This window comes from Alligator mississippiensis, chromosome 4, assembly GCF_030867095.1.
Source record: "Alligator mississippiensis isolate rAllMis1 chromosome 4, rAllMis1, whole genome shotgun sequence".
Classification (NCBI taxonomy): domain Eukaryota; kingdom Metazoa; phylum Chordata; order Crocodylia; family Alligatoridae; genus Alligator; species Alligator mississippiensis.
The window spans coordinates 136,690,635-136,709,363 of record NC_081827.1 but is presented as its reverse complement, the minus strand read 5'-3'; the positions used below and the strand labels follow the sequence as shown (position 1 = coordinate 136,709,363).

Below are 18,729 nucleotides of genomic sequence, written 5' to 3'. Positions count from 1 at the left end.
TAGAGCTAGGAGCAGAACATGCTTCCATGTCTTTTGGCAGGGGAAGGGTTTTGGCTGCCTTTATAAAAGTATTTACTATAATGCTCAGTAGTAACAGTCCAATACATGACTGGGGGAGATAACAATCCTCTCAACAGTTTAAACATCACACTGCTTTTTCTCAGACTCTTGGAAAGGGAAAAACACTTGAAGCTAAATAGAGCCCAGTTGCTAAGGTAACCCAACTGATAAGAACTGCATACTAACAGACATTAAGAGAAGCAAGAAACTCACCTGCCTTTAGCCTTCATTAAGAAAAATCAAAGTCAAAACCAATACGCAATTTTAGAGGAATATTAATGGAAGGTATGCTTTGGTTTTTCCAAACTATTTGCACAAATGGATCTGCCTGAATAAAGCCAAACAGGTTTGCATACACTAGCATTATCTGTACAATTCTCATTGTCCTGGCTTAAACACAAAACAGATGATGGATCTGAGGGAGTAGTCGATTCCCATCTAATTAGAAGTCATAACTCTGCTTCTTGACACCTCTTTTTCTTGCACATACACCAGCTCTCCATTATACTACAGAGGAGTAGTAGAAGCACAGTGGTTAAAATATACCATGATCGCTTTCCAGAACCTCTAGCCAGCAGTATGAAGTTCACCCTTATCATGGGCAAATGAACTAGCTTTTTTTTCCTGTGGAGGAAAATACATTTACTGCAAGAGCTTCTTTGAGGATGCTGCTCTACAGGGATTCTGGGTGTCGAAACAAAGGATTTTTAAATGAGTAAAGAGAGCATCCAGAATTTTATTAGCAAGGATTTACCTGATGAACCAGAAGGAACAAAAGCCAAGCTCTAACTGACAGACGTTAGGAAGAAACCTCCTTCGTGATAATGTAATTACATAATTACCATTTGCATGGCTTCTTGCATCTTCATTTTATAAGCAGCTGGTAGTGGCCCTTAGATTGGATCGTTGGTCTTAGCCAATGCAGCAGCTCCTGTGTTTCTCCCCAACAAACTAGCTGTGCAGTTGGGGAAGAGGTTTGTCACGGTCTGCTATAGCAGATACTTGGGTTGAAATCCTGGCCAGTGATGCCTTCTATGAGGTCCGGATTTCACTTTGACTGTAGCAACAGCTACTTTGGCCCATGCTATCACTACAGTTGCTGTGCAGGCCTAAGCCTCATGTACAATGCTCTCAGTAGTTTCAGCCAAAGGGATGCCCCTTGCCTCTTTTTACATGATATGGAAGTGTTTAAGCTATAAAGTTGCTTGTTTGTGGACAGATCCCCCCGGCCAGAGGTGCACAGGCACTGGAGCTTTCAATATGCAGATTCATGATCTTTCTTTTTTGTGTTCAAATTGGAACAAAGGTCAGAAATATAACATTTTCCACAGAACAGCAATGTTGGGAGCAGCATGAAGGTAGAAGACTCCGGCCTGGGTTCTAGCTAGGCCCCCAGCTCCCACTGGGACAGGCATTACCCCCACTGCTGTGTATCTATTTTATCCAGTTAATATTAAATGCAAGATGCAGCGGTCAACTTCAGAAGGATGACTGGCGAGGGGTCTGGGCAATATATAGCCTGACCTGGTGACTGGAGCACTGTTTTGGGAAGCAAGAGATTACAGTATCATACAAAAATAGGACTGGAAGGGACATCAGGAGGTCTTCTGGTCCAGCTCCCTGCACAAAGCAGAATAAGTTCTGTATAAATCATCCTAGACAAGCGTTTGTGTAAGCTGTTCTTAAAAACTTGGGGAACAAACCATCACACACAACTAGTAATCATATTGCTTGAAACATCAAAAACATCCTTTATCTCAGGTAAAGCAGAGGGATGAGAGTATTGTCCATGTCCTGCCATTGCAAGGATAGGACCTGGGTCTCCTACTCCCTAAGCAAGTGCCCTAGGTACTAGAGAACTAGGCTAAAAGGGAGAAAAGGCCTTTCTCCTCCTCCTCATACTTGCACAGGGTGACTCTGTTTCTCCAGAAAATATAGCTATGTGCTGCTTGAGCATGTGAAGGGTAAATAGGATCTTGCCCAAAGTGTCTGATCAGTAAAATTAATATTTTGAAAATGATCTTACATAAAAATGTTAGAGAGATTAATCAATTGCTGAGTAGAGGTCATTATTTTTCTAACAGACAGTCCAGAGCTCTATTGATCCAATTTTGAAAACAGGATGTTTGCAGATAAAAGCTAGGGAAAACATGTTTTTTTTATAGCAAAAATTAATTGAGTGAATGAGTGTGTGTGTGTGCATGCGTTTGTGTTAAGAGGTCTGGACCTAAATCCTGCCCTGATCTATGTTTTTTGCCAGCCCATGGTAGTGAAAGGGAAGACTTTGGCTTTTGGCTTTTAAAATATTTGAAATAGGAATAGAACCCGCAACACCTGCATCCCAACCTGCTGCTCCATCTGCCAGACCCCACTGCCTCCTTGTTTGTTCCCAAAGCAGCACATTGTTTTTTTAGGAGTATTTTTAGAAATCATAGCAATCACAGAAAATTAGGGTTGGAAGGGACTTCAGGAGGTCAACTAGCCCAACCCCCTGCTCAAATCAGGGCCATCCCCAACTAGATCATCTTATCCAAAGCTTTGTCCTGCTGGGTCTTAAAAATCTCCGAAGATGAAGACTCCACTACCTCTCTCAGTAACCTGTTCCAGTGCTTTACTACCCTCCTAACGAGAAAGTTTTTCCTAATATCTAACTTGAGACCATTGCTCTATTTTTAATTCCTTAGTATAGCAAATGGCTTAGCCAACAGAAAGCAGAACTCTTCCAATCTCTCAACCTACAAAGCACCGGCTTCACAGTGGAAGCATTCTCAATAGAGGGAAGCTTAAGGTGTTAAGGAGTTAATGTTGTCATAGAAAAAGATGGCGGAAAGGAGCTTAAGTCTGAGAGCAAAATGCTCCAGAGAGGAAAAGAAAACACAACATTACATGCCACTTTCCTTTCAGGGGCCCAGTTCTCCAGTCACTAAATTTGGGGTGGGTAGTATCTGGCTGTACTGTATAAGAATTGGGTACTGCTCCCTTTAAATAGTTTGTCAGCCCTTTGAAAAGTCTCTCTCTGTTTCAGAAGTCCCTGAACCCTGCCAGAACAGCAGCATAGGTATGTGGCAAGAAGCTACAGGCTGTCTGCAGTTAAAGACACATTTGTTTCAGCCTGACTGTTATCACTGTGGTTCTTTCCTATCACATCTGTGCACAGAGCAAAAGAGACAGCTTCAGCATTGATGCTTGTTGCAGTGCCCAGCGTGCTCTCTTCTGGTGTTGCAGATCCATTGCAGAACCCACAGAGAAACCAGAGCTAACCAACTGCTGCATAGGAAATGCTAACTCTCGTTTTCAAGCCTGAAGAGCTACTTTTTTTAACAAGAAAGTCAAATATAACTTCCGAGAATACACCTTACGTAAAAATGGAACAAAAACAAGGTTCCACGGAGGCTTCGTTCTAAGGGAACACAGCTAGTTTTGCACCTCTCCTAATATAATATCTGACAGACCTGCCAGGGGCTGAATGTGACATGCCATGTGTGATAAATACCAAAAGGAAAGACGAAAGTCATTCAGGCAAGGAACTAAATGTTGTGCCATTGACTCCTGTAATGTAAATGTCTCTATGACAGTTCCCTCTACTTGATAAGGGTCTGTGTCCTTCGCTATTCAGGGCAAGATGGTCAGATGGGATCCTTCTGACCTTTACAATCTGAGTCTTTCTGCTGTAAATAGTTTTCTTCAGTAAATGTGAGAAGGCTACAAGTTAAGTTCCTTTAGTGGAGTGTAGAAGTCTGATACCAAATAAAAGCCCTGGACTGTGGCACTGCATTTTCTACTGAACCGTTTATGCTACAAAGGAGTGTGGAATGTTCCCTTCCCTCCGTTATTTGGGGCATTCAGCATGTTTCTGAAGCATCTGGATTTCCCCTGCTCCCTCCTCTCACCCCCAACCCTGAGCTATTTACAGTTCCCTTTTAAGCACAAATAACACTTTCTGTAACCTCAGTTTCCTGGTTCAGCTGTTGTGATGTCAGTTATTTACGATAACACAAGTAAGACAAAGCCTGAGGTTTGTGTGGGATGGAGGTAAATTTGGGCCTGTCAGAAGGGACAGTCCTGGTAATAAGACACATCAGAAAAGCATAAGGCAGGTATCCCTGAGGAGAGAAGTAACCAGAATGGCCATGTCATACAACTGGGCCCGGTGCCGCGAGGTTCTGAGTACCCTTAGATGTTCCAGTGTCTCAAATTCTTTCTCAAGTCTCCTTCCAGCAGTTATTCAGTGCAACATAGGATTACACCCTTCAGGGAAAAGGACAATCCTGAGGCCTTATTTCAAAGGCCTCCCAGCATCACTCACTATTTAGCCTTGGAAAATGGTAGCCTTCCTGCAAGGACAAGTTCTAGAAAAGAACTAGATGCCTTCAGACAATGTCTTGGAGGAAGGTGGTTTGGCTTATAGTAATTCCTTCTCCTGCCCCTTTTTTCTTTTCTATTAAGTAGGTAAAACTGCTTAATGCCGTAGACACTGCAGGTTGTTTGTATTAAGTCAATTGATAGATCAGTGTCAGTGGAAGAAGCTGAAAATACTTCTACCCCTCATATCCTGCTTTGGTAAAAGCCTCATCTAAATGACTATGCATCATTTTCACTTAAAATGTGAAGAGAAGGATTAAAGTTTTGTAGCAAACCAAAGGTACTTAAAAGTGCTGTTAGGTTCTTTAACAGACTCAGGGAGAACTTCAGAATGTGTCCTTGTCCTAAAACCCTTTCCTTCAAACATTATTTCCTGCTCCTCTGATAGCATTTTCTATTTCCTGCTTTTTGGACCAATTCAGCTTGCAAGACACTCCATTAGGGATAGTCCTTTTTTTCAAGCCTATCATTTTAAAGGGCACTCATTGGCAGGAGGTAGAGTAGGAAGGACATTAAGGCACCCTCTACATGTCACAGGTATGGCACAATTAAATGGTTAATTGTGCAATTACCTTAAGACCAGCTATATGTGCAAAGTAGCTATCATATGATAAAAATTTCTAACCAGCTATAAAGTTAGACCTTGACAATGTTATTATCTTTATAGCTGGTTGCTATCCAGCATTAATTTGCATGTGTAGCAGTCTCCCTGGAGGCTGGGAGCCCATGAGCTGACAGGGTCCCTAGCCACAGGGGTTCACCATGCCCAGCATGAAACCCTGACCAGGGGATTATGGGTGCTGCAATCCCCAAGGCTTGGGGGTGCATGAAACCCTCAGGCCCAGTTGGTCATGGCTGCTGTGATCCTCCAAGCCTAGGAGTACATGGGCACCCCTGTGGCTGCGAGCCTCTTAACTGAGGGGGCTCTCAGCCATGGGAGCTTGCTTCTTGGTGGTGCAGGAAGAGCAGCAATAAGGTACAATGGGATCTAGTGTGCAATCCCACAACCACGCTTCCTGCCATGCACGTTTAGTATGGCAGGAGGCACAATTTTGTGGATCATGCATTAGATCCCATCATGCCTTTACCTGCATGTGTAGAGGGGGCTTGAAAAGCAGTAACCATAAACATTTTTTAATGCTAGTGCTGGATCAGAGGCAGGACATTCTGTTGGTATGTTTACTTACCTGAAAAAATGATATAAGTAATACTTAACTGCCTCCACAACAGCTACAGTGAGACTTACACAATGCCAGCACATTCTCTGAAGTTATCAAGTACAAATGGAAATTCAGATAGCTATAAATCTTATTCTCTGGTTCATGGTTTTTGCATGATGTGACAGGTGAAGATCACAGGTGTAGAGGATGTTACACTTACCTGCTATCCTTCCAATTGGCATTGAATGTTCCTCAGGAGGGGAGACAGACACCATGATGTGGTTCATGTATGCTAGCTCCTCTCGGTGGGACAGGTTGATGGGTTTTACCTCCCTGTGCAGCCCATCCTCAGACAACCTCGATGGTTTGAAATCAGAGTGCCTGGGGTTCAATATTAAAGGGTGCATGATGGGACTAGGCATCAGCTGGATGACTCGGGTGTTCTCTTGGCGGGGGCTGGAAGGCTTCTGAAGCACTTCAGAAGGAGGTGGGCAGTGGTTGTTCTCTATAGGAGACACTGAGAGAGGGTAAGTATCCTGATGGTTGTTCTCTTGCTGATGCCTTGTTCCTGGGACCCTCTCAGCTGGGGAGAGGCGACGGATAGTGTTGTCCAATGGGGACTTCAACGGTCTCTGTTCCAGGTCTGGTGATGGCCGGTGATTGGTGGTGACAGGTGATCTAGAGCGATGCAACAGTTCAATGGTTGGGGGATTGTGATGGACTGTTTCTGCTGATGGTCTTGAAGGTCTCTGGACAAAGTTATCTGTGGAAAAAAGTAAAAAATGTAAATTATGATGGAATCACAGGACCTGGCTCAGGGAATCTGTTTGAAAACAGTCTTCTATTGTGCTTGAGAAGGAGGGAGTGTTGTCTAATGCAGGAGGGGACTGCTTGTTAGGACATCTTGGTTCTCTTCCTGGCTCTACATATGGGTAACTTTGGACAGACAACCTACCCTCCCAGATCCTTTGAGGAAAAAAGTTATAGAAATGAAGGTTATTCTTATTCACTTACTGTTGTATTGTTTTGAAAACAGAACATAAATCTGTCCTAAGACAACATTTCTTACTGTAATTAAACAGGGTGGACTTAAAACCAATGTATACAGGTGTGAACAGTAGAAAACCAGGGAGGGTGACAAGAGATTCCATACTGGTCAGCTCAATGGGGTACTTATTAAGGGTGGAAGGCCCAGTGTTAGGCTCATCTGTACCACTTTTGTTTTTCTGCAAATTCTATAAAAGCCTGTTGCAAGTCATGCCACTGTGTGGACCCCTGTTGCTGAAACTCTGCAGGGCACTGAAAATTTGGATCTGGAGAACAGATCCAAGAGGTAGAGTATCTTGGGAAGATTACTGAACATGTGGAGGTGGACCAGACGTGTGTCATGGTTCCCCACGTAACACATGATTGTCCCCATATAACACATTCTCCATTCCAAATATATCAATTCAAGACAGTACCTCATTTTCCAGGTACACTTGTGAATGGTTCCAGGTGGCTTTAAGCTGGTTTTATTGACTTGTACATTTCTCTGTTTCAGGTTTAAACTACATTTAAACTGGTCAAAGTGTTACATGTGTCCATACTGTTAAGTAATATAATCGTATAGATAAAAAGAGCCTGTTAGACTATAAAACAGACTAGGTAATCTAAGAACTTTTTCTTGCAGAAAGTTTTATCTTATATACTGTACTTGTTTTTCACTCCATTACCTACCTTAAAAAATAAATACATAAAAATACTACTACTATTACGACTAAAAAGACCTTTGGAAAATAACCTCAGTGAGATTTTTCAGCTTGGCCTAAGAAGTCTCAACTAGATAAAAAGCTTTTACAACTTTTGGGTGGGCCTATTCACTTTAGCTGTGTCCTTTTAAGATCAAGGAGAACTGAGAAAGCAGGGATTCAAAATAGCATCTGCAGGGACTGGTGACATATGCACAAACCAGAACATTACAACAAATAAAATATAAATGGATTTTGCCCGATTAAGGCCATGGCTTTCTGATTGGGAAACTACTGGCAGAGAGCAAAGGCTAACAGGTTTTTATCTGGAAAAACAGAGATAAAATTTCAATGCTGTTTGTCAGAAACCTCAGGTGATAACAGTTTCCTTCTCCTACATACATGTCAACAATCAAAACAGGTAAATGTGGCCATCCTACTTGTTCATTCATTTCAGCCTGTTTGATTAAAAAAAACCCCGATTCTCTGGTTATGGCGGCACTGCCCTTTGAAAGATCGCGTGAGGCAGAAAGGAATCTAGGGGCTTTCTGCCTGTTCTGGAATCCACGCAAGTTTGTATGAGGGCTCAGCACCTTTCCATGAAAGGGCCTGAACAAACAGGGCTCATCTGCCGGGAAGACTGGGTTCCAGCTAACACTGGCTCAGCAACCTTACACTGACCCTCTGCCCACCTACTGTCTGTTCACCTACACAACTTGCCAGCAGCTAGCAGCTTCCTTGTGAAGGTTTAGGAGGAAGCTAGATGGGTCTGGAGTTTATGATTCACATAGTTGAGGTCATAAACAAGAAAAGTATATTTGTATAACTACTTAGGTTAGTAATAACAGAAGAGCAGGAGGAAGTGAAACTTCATGTCCAGGCTGTGCCCTGTCTGCATTGGCTGAACAACAGAAGTTGAACAATGGAGCTTAAAAATGAGTTTAAAGGAAGTAGTGGCCAACCAGTGTGGAAAGGCCAGGTCATGTTAGAACAGTGCTAAAAAACTATACTTTAAAATATAGATGGATGTTCAATCTGTGTGCAAGAAGCCTCAAATCCATTTATGAAAGTATTTCCCAAACTCTTTCAACTCAGTAGCCATGTCTACATGTGCAGTGGACTGTGCAGTACCATCACTGCACGTTTTTTTCCTGGTGCTACTGCATATTAGGTCATTACTACTACACAGTACCATTGCCACACAGTTAGTGTTTGGCAACACTACTGTGCTGTAGCCACAGGCTACCATGTAGTAACTCGTGGCTACTGCGCCGTAGCATCTCGTGTAGGTGCGCCCAGTGACTGCTATCAACCCACCCTTTTTCACAGACCCCTATGCACACTTATCAAAATGAAAAGGGTGGGGGGGAAAGGCGAAGAGAGGATGTCCTAGTATGATCTGTAGACCATTTAACATGGCCTTGCAAACCAGTTTGGGAACCACTGCATTAAGAAAAACTTCTCTCTACCCCCATTTTAATTGCTACTGCTTTCCCCTTGCCTGGACCTAGTCATACTCCATATCCTGTTTTGAGCTGGAATACTGTTTGGAGTTTTAGGTTCTGCAATATAAGAAGCAAGTAGAGAAACTGGAGAAGATCCAGAGGCGAGTGACAAAGATGAAGGGGTTGGAAAGCAAGCCATATGAGGAAAGTTGGAGAGAAGTATGTTTAGTTTGGACATAAGAGATTAATAGGGAACAGGACTGCAGCTCCCCATCACTGACTCTTCGCTGTCAGGGCACAGGTCTGTGTCTGTAAAAATGTGCCAATCAGATTATAATTTCTGATGAGTTTTTTTTTTAAGTGAATTCAATGCTGTGGAAAGCTGATGACTTCCATGATCCCTGTAAGGACAGGTGAGGCTCCTAAAGGAAGTGGAAAGTTGCTGGATTGTAAGTCCTGAAGGCTGCAATTCTTTGCTTATCTACAAAACAGGTGCAGGCAGCAGCAGAAGCTTCATGTCATATGACTCTGCTGATTCAAAGGAACCAGTGAAGTTAAGGGCTAGGGACAGAAATTACACATAAGCCAGCATAAGTGAATGGAAACCAGTTCAAATCTGTAAAACACCAGAAGTTCAGTGCACATCAACTGCTTTCAAAATAGCTGAAACCAGTTTAAGATACACCTGGATGGATGTAGTATCAGATTTAACTGATTTAGGTTAAAGCAGTCTATGGAACTTCTTTCCTAGATCCCCTCCAGATTCAAGTTAACTCACAGTCCCCCAGCATTCCAGGATGCTTTGTACCTCCCCTGAAAACCTCCTTCCCCTCCCCACCTCACAGGGTGCATGGGCTAGCCTTGGCCCAAGCTGTCTGCTCCAGCCAAGCAAGAAGGCATGTGGCTGCATTTTTGGAATCAAAAGTGAATGTCTGGTCACTTGCTTATTGGTTTAATCAACGCAGCTTAGACTAACCTGCAAAGATTTAACTGATTCAGTCTTGGGCTTTTTGACTATCTGTACTTAGTGAAGAAGATCATTCAGTCTCTCTTGCTTCTTTGGCCCTTGATGTCCCTATAGTGGCCCCAAGAGGATCAGAATCAGCTTTTGCCCTAGAGATGTCTACACTTGCCCAGAGGGAACTGATTCATAGATTCATAGATATTAGGTCGGAAGGGACCTCAGCAGATCATTGTTTGATTTGAGACCATCAAACTCTCTTTGCATAGGTTAAAAGCTAGCATAGTTTCTGACTTTGGAGAAGAAGAGACCTGATCAGGAATACAAGAATAAACAAGCCTGAGAGTAGTCCTAAACCAAGACCCCTATTGCCCCCTCTCCAGTGTGGTTAGTTATGCTGGAATGAATGCCTCAGCACACAACACAAAAAGCAGGAGTGTCCAGGCAGGAGGAAAAAGTGTGGTAAACTCAGTTGTGCAAGGTCTTCCATGCAGTAATGTGAGAGAGGAGGAGGGCAGGGACAGCAAGTTAAAGTACACAGGCAGCACTCAGTACCTGCCTGGGAATGTTTGGCACAGAAAGGGTTTCTCATTGCCTAGGTTTGTGGCTGGGGATCCACGATTAAAATGCTTCTCAATTTTAATCAGCAACAAAATTGAAAAGAGAGAGAAAGATGAAGAGAGAGAAAAGGCAATTTAGTGGTTGGAAAGAAAAAGGGAGGCATGTTTTCAAAGCACTGTACTCTATGCAGACAAAATAGGGCTCATGCTAACCCTAAAGGAAAGGATTTATTGGAATCAATCAGGTTTTGTTCAGCAAGTTGGACTGTGTTCAAACTAAATGATCACAAAAACTTGTACAATACAAATCTCGATGTGACTGGACCTTCACCTGCATCAAACCACCTTGTGACATTTTCCATAGCTCATAATGAAAACTGGATACTGACAAACTCAGGATCTTTGTTATGATCTACCACGGGTTATTAGTCTAGGCTGTTTCTGGGCAGCTGTCAGGGGCTGTTAGCTCAGTTTTAATGGAAATACTGATTCTGGACATACATGAATCAGCTACATTTTTTTTCTTGGATGCTCAGGCGCTTTAGGTCTTTCTGTTCCCACAGAAATCAATGTGAGCTTGCCCTTTATTGAGCAGACCCTTATTAATGAGAATTATGCAGTGATCAAGTTGGGAAGAGGTCCTACTGATGACAAAGAGAATTACAGGCAATATGGGACAGTTGGTGTGGGAAACAGATTGTTAAATCCACAGCTTATAAATCATAAGCCAGGCTTTAAATCACAAGCATGCTCTTACAGCTGTGACTTAGCTACACCAAAGATTCTGTCCAGAGGAACTGAGTGCTAGCGTACAAAATGTTCCAATGCTTGGGATTTGCCCAATATGTTCTTCAGTACACATTTCACAAAGGGCTCACCTGGCCCATACCCAGTTTTCCATTAAAAAAACCCAACAAAAATATTGGGTGTATATACAGAGCTTTCACTATCAGTCTTTGCTTGAATCTAGCTATACTGGGGCAGATATTTAGCATGGTAAAACTGTACTGCAGTCATGGGCTCCTGATTCTGCCCTCCCAATGCCCTTCAGTATGGTCCTGCAGTCTCCTGTCTTAAATTTTGTAAAAGTGTGCGGCTCTTCCTAGGATGAACACGGACTAGGGTGAAATCCAAGTTCTTTTTTTAGAGTTTTGATTAAGGATGAGGAAAAACAATAGCAATAGCAGAAAAGATTCTGTCAAAACTTTTTCTGGGAGGAGAACTGGCCTTTTTTCTAAATTATATTCTTCATGGGAAATGTCAACTTTCTTCAGAAACTTTTTTGTTTAATTGGAAAATGAAAGGCTTCAAAATTAAATATTTTTAGCCCTTATTTTCCAGAGAAGAAAACATGGACATTTCCCTGCCAGCTCAAAAAAGGAGTATACTCCCTTCCGACCACTCAGTACGGTGGGACGCTACATGCCTACAAAACCATAGAAGATGCCTATGCTTCATTCACCCTTTATCCTAATCATAAAATAAAATAAATTCCAATAATACAATTAAAAGTTTGTTTCTTTGCTGTCTCCAAAGAACATCTGAAGAAATCCTAGTGTTTTAGTCTTGCTGCTACTACATTGATAATATGCTAAAATCTCAAATCACTCCAGAGTCTGGATTCTGCATTTAAAAGGTATGAGTGCTTATGGCAGACTTCTCTTTCCTTACTAGTTTAAGTGGTGGCCTGGATAGTTACTTATAAAAATGGCATAATCGAAAGAGAAGCTACATTTTTTTCAAGAACAGAATTTCTCTGAAAACACAGTAATTACCAATTTAGTTAAGCTGAGCAAAGAGTCGTGCCTTCTATCAGGCCATCCGAGTCAAGACTCTAAATCTCTGAGATTGTCAGTGAAAGTGAAATCCCGAGTTGAAACATCCTCTGAGAATATCCTGTTCTTACCCTGCCAACCTTTACATCCAGTTGATCTCCTGTGCAGTGAGTCCATGAGGCAGAGAGAAAGAGCTGTCTGCTAGACAGCTAGTATCTTGGTGTGGGAAGTGAGGGGAGGAAAGTTAATTGGCACACGTTTGCTTGCAGACTCATGCTTATGCCCACACGCACACTCACTCTCTGTCTCTCTCTCGCTCTCATTTGTAAGTGTGTGTGTATGTATAGACACCACAAAAGTCACCAGCATATTGTTTAAAGGTTATGTTGGCTATTTGGATACGGGACAAGACATCAGGTGTTAAAACAGAATTATAGAAACAAAGGAATGCAACTGGAAAGCTTGAGAACTTTCAGCCACGTGGCTCAGCAGGCTACCTTAACATTTTAACAGCTAAGGAAGCTAGCTGCTCAAGTATCAAGGCTGAAAGCTAGAAAAATTATTTTCATTGGTTTTGAACAAGAAGAGAAGCCCATAACTCCTCCTCCAGGCCTCGCCCAAACTGTGCATACAAAGACGAAAGAATAACAAAAGAGACATTGTTACCTTCATCGTGGTTTTGGTGTAATATGACCTCTGGCTGAGCGTGTATAGAGTTCCCAGGGTGGAAGAAAGGTGAAAACAGCATACGAGCTTTCCTTTGCTTCAGGATATGCTGAAGTAGTTCATACAGTACGTCACCTGAAAGACAAACAGCAGGCTAAAGGAAATGAAAAGCTACATGCTGCTGGGAAGGCTCATTTAGCCATCTGATGCATGAATTCATGGCTCCCGGGTGCCATTTTCCAATCCAAAACTGCCTTCAGGAAAAACCTGCATCTTACTCACTCTTGTGTAAGGCTCCTTACTGGCAGTCAGAAAGAATTTTGCGTGTCAACAGTGTCAAAGAGGAAAGAATAGGGGGTGTGAGATAAACATCAGTAAAACAGCCCTTAATGGTCTGCTATAGAGACTTTGCACTTCCCTACTGCCTCCCTTCTGAGGCTCTCAAAACTTCACTAATATTAGTTAATGAAGCCCCACACTTCCTTTTCTGACAGCCCCACACTTCTTCTGACAGTCTTAATTTTACTGACAGGCAAATAAGCACACAGAATGTGTTACCAACTCAAGGTCATACAGTAAGTCAGTGGCCCAACTTGGAACAAAATCCAGCTCTCCTGACTTTTAGCACTCTCCTTTTAACCATTGTACAACACTTCCTCTCTTTGGCATCTCTATATAATGAGTTTTTATACTGGAGAGGATATATCTTCCATTAACACTCCCCCAAACCCCCCCCCACAAGAAAACAACCCCCCCCCAAAAAAACCAAAAAAATCCCCCTTTCCCTCTCTGTATTGTGGCAAGGTATTTCTGTAGTATTATGACATTTGAAGGAAATAATAGAATGCTAGGTAATTTCTCCACATAGGAAATTTAGCCGGGTCAATGCCAATACAGAACATACATGGCTGAAGTGGGCCTTAAGCTAAACTTGGATGCCTAAGTCTAGAATTCCAGTTCTGATCTCTTGGGCTGATACTGCATAATCACGGAGATGCCTAAACTCCAAAGGAATCCTCCTTTACAATTCTAGAGTTTCCCAGGTGCCATTGTGTATACCAAGAACTGCCCCATTCCTGGCAAGTCAGCATAGCTCAGTGCCTAGGTACATCTAAACCCAAGTGGGATCTAGAACCTAAGTACTCCTTCATTAAAGGTACTGAAGGGCTCAGTCTCTTAAAGAACACCAACAAGATTGGGCTCCCCACAAAATTCAGTGCATCAACCACGGGCAGTGGTGGAAGAGGATGTTGTGGTACCTGACTTCATAATGTTTTATTGGTTACAGCACTCTCCCAGGAACGGAAGAATGAAGATCAATTTCCCTCTCTGTCTGATGGGATTCAAATTCATAATTCTCACTTCTTAGAATGTCCTAACCACCAGGCTAGGCCATAGCCTAACGTGGAATAGGGCCCTTCCCTCACTCCTGTTGAAAATGAACCACTGGACAGATAAGTACTAGAGAGCAGGCTGTTCTTTTCCTTCCCTTCTCTTTGCCCCCACCTCCCAAATAACCTGTAACCTGTTAGTTAAGTCAATCTGCTTGCAAGTGGAAGATGTGGGTTTGAGCCCCTCAAGCAGAAGAGGGTATTAAACCCATGTCCCCCCTGGAAGGTGGCAGAAGTAATGTTTTCCTGCAACCCTAGGTAAGACATATGGGGAGCAGGATTTAAGATGTAACCAGGCACACAAGGCTAGGCTTAAGACTAATGCTTATTTATTACCAGAACTCCAGCAAGCTGTTCCTGAGCAAACTGTCTCCAGCAAAGCCAGAGTTTTCCGATTACTGTATGGTGGCTCTAAAGGAACACACCCTTACAGTTACTAGGAAACTAACTGTTTATCTAGTGGGTAATTTATTGCGGCCCTATTTTGCCTTCAGTTAAACCTCCTCCCAACCGTAGGTTGATACCTGAGAAGGTGCACTTTGTCTTTTGGTATACGAGGCAACCGTCAACCAGGTAACTAGAAAGGGTTAACCAAAACGGAAAATGCAGGTGAGTTACTCTAACTTCTCCAGGGATGTATGATTAACCTTAATAATGTCTTAATGATAATGCCATATACAGTCCTCCGCTGACCACCATTATACACACAAACAAGAGTCAACACTAGTCAAACAATGACACTGTTGAAATAGCAACCAAATTACATAGGTATTTTAATAACGTGTGTTAACAAGAACTTTGATTTTCTAGTGGTTTTGTTTATTTCTCTAAAAACTGGGAAGCCATTCCATATTCTGTAAATCTCCAACATTTTACCTGTCAGTCAAAGTTACTATTTTTTTCCCCACTATTTCAGCTTAAGTCTTCCTCATTTCCATAGGCTTTTTGTTCTATTTCTAAATCTTTACCACTTTTGTTATGTCAGTGGTGTCCATGGGGCATTTTTAAAGGTGTCTGCAATGCCTGAAAATTTAATTAAAAATGAAGCCTCAAGAACCCAGTCACCTTTTCCATGTTTAATACATAATGAGACCAGAGAGAGAGATTTTACTACATAATTTGCATCTCGCAGGGCAAGATAGACACACACATTGTGTCATCTCATCCCAAATAAATACATCCTTAAAAATGTACCTTTTATGGTACTAGTATAATTATCTTAGTTAAGTGCGTGTGGTTTTTTTAAAAATCAAAATAGTTACACCAGTATAATCCTTAGCACAGTTATGTTAATGTAGTCACTGCTGAGTAAAATACGGAATAATTAATTCTGCCATGAGTTCCTTTACACTGCCATAAATTAATCTACTGTAGGAAAGAGTTGTTCCTCTTTAACTGTACCAATATAGTTAGAGAGTACACCTGAGTGTAGACATGCCCTTGAGTAACTAAATATTGTTATGGCACAAGAAGCATATTTCCTGTACGTCATATTGGAAGTACCTGGGGAACCCTGAAGTATTATTTTGTTACCTAAACTAATCTAGAAGGTATAAGGGGAAGTTTCTACCTGGTATTGTCCTACGTGGTGTAGATTTAGCCTGTCTGAATAGGATTATATAGGGTTTATTAATGGCTACAATTATTTGCATCAGTATAAAACTGGATTCATTCTGTTCAGTAATACTAAGTCCCAACTCATAGAAAAATAGTTGGAAGGGGTAGGTGTCAAGAGGTCATCCAGTCTAACACTACTCAGGGCAGGATTGTGTGCGTGCCGGGTCTGACCCCGGGTCGCTTACGTCGCTCTGCATGCGGACTGTGGCCAGCAGCCCGGGCAGGCCGAGTCGGAGAGGGCGGGCGCCGAGCTAGAATTAGGCACAGACACGTAACGGTTGATTTTAAGATTATTTTACTTACACTGAGATGGTCGTGGTGTAGGCTGAGAACTTGCTTGAGTTGCGGTTACAACAAAAAACACGAACACACGTGGAGGTTGCAAGACTCCACGCAGACAGAACACGACAAACTCCGGATGTCCAGGACAAGCGCGCATTAAACTCGTCGTTATGTCCTATAGTAGGCTCCGTTCGAGGATGGGAAGAGGTGCCGCGCACACCCAGAGTCCCCACGAGATGGATGCGGAGTCCTCTTCGGCTTGGGCGGAAACTGCTCAAGCCTCTTATACAGCTAGCAGGCCAATCGCTAGCCGCCACGTGTGAATAATTTAGCACTAGCCAATTGCGGGGCACAAATTTGCATACGACGAGCGGGAACTCTTTGCACCGTGCATTTCTATGTTGCAAAGAAAATGCACCCTGCAAAGATCCCTGCAAAGTGGCAGGAAAACTTCTTTGCACGCGGGTTCTCTGCGCAGCAGAACTCCTCCGTGCAACGAAGTTGTATACCCACGGGGATAATTCTTAGTGCCGAAGCACACACACAAAAAATCAGAACTTTGGGTCATGACAGTTTGTTTGTGTATAAATTATTACAGCTGTGCGAAGCTGTGGTCCCTGATTCGATTTGGCAGATTTGGCCTGATTTGGTGGCCCGAATCTCCAAATCCAAATCGAAACAAGAGGACCGTTTAATCTCTCCAAATCCAATCGGAACCCTCTGAATCAATTTGGAGAGATTCGGAAAGATTTGGCGATTTAGACATAGATACAGCTTTAAATGTTTTTTCTACATATCTCAAGATAGCAGGTGGCTCATGAATGCTGCGGTGCTGAGGCAGATGAAGCATCCCTCAGAAGCTCGGGGGGGAGTCACCAGCAGGCTTGGCAGCAGACCCAGAAGTGAACCAGAAGCACTTCCAGTTCACTTCCGGGTCCGCTGGCAGAGTGCATAGGGGACCCCCCTGTGCCTCCCTCGCTTGGCGACTGGTGTCTTCCGGGTCTGTGGGGGGCACTCGGGGTCCCTCTGCAGCTAATCCCCGAGCCAGAGGGCTGCCCACATGCTCCCTGACGAACCTGGAGGTGGACTGGAATTACTTCCGGTCCACTTCTGGGTTCACCGACGAGCACGTGGAGGGCCCCCCTGTGCTCCTGGGGGACACTGCATCCACCGCAGCATCACAGCGTTCATAAGCCGGGCTGGTACCTTGAGGCACGTAGAAAAAACATTTAAAGCTGTGCCTATGGCCGAATTGCTGATTTTCTGAATCAGCATCGAATCTTCAGATTTGGATTTGGCCCATTCGAATCAGGGACAGTAATATGAATCAACAAATTGAATCACTGTCCCTGACTTGGGCTGAATCTGAATCTGAATCTAACAGGGCCCGCTTCACACACCCCTATAAATTACCCCAGCCAAGAGTTTGTCTAATCTGAATTTAACAATTTCCAATTATGGAAATTACATGGTCTCCCTGGGTAATCTGTTCACACCCTTCCCCAGACTTAACCACCCTCATAGAAAATTCTTCCTAATTTCCAACCTTTATTGTAATTTAAGCCCATTGCTTCTTGCCCTGTTATCAGTGAACACAGACAGTAGTCAATCACCATCCTCTTTATAATAATAATCCCGCTTTGTATTCAAAGACTATTAACCAATTTCCCCTCAGTCTTCTCTTTTCCATAATGAATAATCCTCATTCTTTCAATCTATTCTTAGAAATTATGTTTTCAGACTGCTACTTGTTTTGTTTGCTCTCCTCAGGAATCTTTCTAGTTTGTTCACTGGGTGACCCTGGTGCTAAAAAGAGTGAACAAATTATTACCCGTGTGATGCACACAACACTCCTGTTAATACAGCCCAGGATACTACTTGTTTTTTTGTTTTAGTTTGTTTAATTTTTGCAGCATTATTACACTGTTAAGTCATATTCAGTGCACAGTTCACTATAACTCTCAGGTCCTTTTCTGCAGTAGTGCAGTTGACACAGTTGCCTCCCATTTTATATTTGTTCCTGCTTGACTGTAGCACTTTGCACTTGTCCTTATTGAATTTCATGCAATTTATTTCAGACCCTCTGCCCAATTCTTCAAGGCCATTTTGAATTCTAATTCTTTCCCCTAACGCAGTACACCCTGTCCAGTTTGGTGTAATCTGTGAGTCCACTAAGCACACATACAGTCTGTCCTCCAAAACATTAACTAAGATATTGAGCAGTACCAAGCTTACGACAGACTCCTAGGGAACCTCACCTGACACCTCCTCCCATTTTGACACTGAGCCACTGATGACTATATTCTGAAACTGATTATCCAACCAGTTATGCACTCACCTTATAGTAACTTCATGTAGACTAATTTCCTCAGGTTACTTAGGAGAATGTTACCAGAGACAATGTCATAAACCTTGCTACAGAGGATATCACTGTTCTTCCTGCATTCACAAAGCCTGTCACCTTCTCATGGAAGGAAATCAGGTTAGTTAAACAAGACTTGATCTTGACAAATCTATGTTGGTTGTTCCTAATCACCTTGTTATCCTTTGCATCAGCATGTGGCCCATGAGTAGTTAAATCACAGCGTGAAGGGGCAGAAATTCTGCAGTGGGGCAGGTGGCAGTGGTGTTAACCCCATGGCTGCCAGAGGTATATTGGCGGGGCCAGCACCTGGGAGGCTAACAGTGCTGCAGCTTGCCCTGCTGCAGACTTTCTGAGT

At 42.9% G+C, this 18,729-nt stretch overlaps 1 protein-coding gene across 6 annotated transcripts in view; it reads right to left on the bottom strand.

Moving 5' to 3' along the window:
• ETV6 (ETS variant transcription factor 6) overlaps nt 1–18,729 on the bottom strand; it is a 175,092-nt gene that overhangs the window by 26,037 nt on the left and 130,326 nt on the right. For all 6 annotated transcript variants that reach the window (XM_019482254.2, XM_019482256.2, XM_019482257.2 and 3 more), the window contains 2 exons: nt 12,720–12,854; nt 5,803–6,345 (listed from right to left, as the gene is read on the bottom strand). In XM_019482254.2, coding sequence (XP_019337799.1) covers nt 5,803–6,345; nt 12,720–12,854 — 678 coding nt within the window. The remainder of the gene's footprint in view (nt 1–5,802; nt 6,346–12,719; nt 12,855–18,729) is intronic.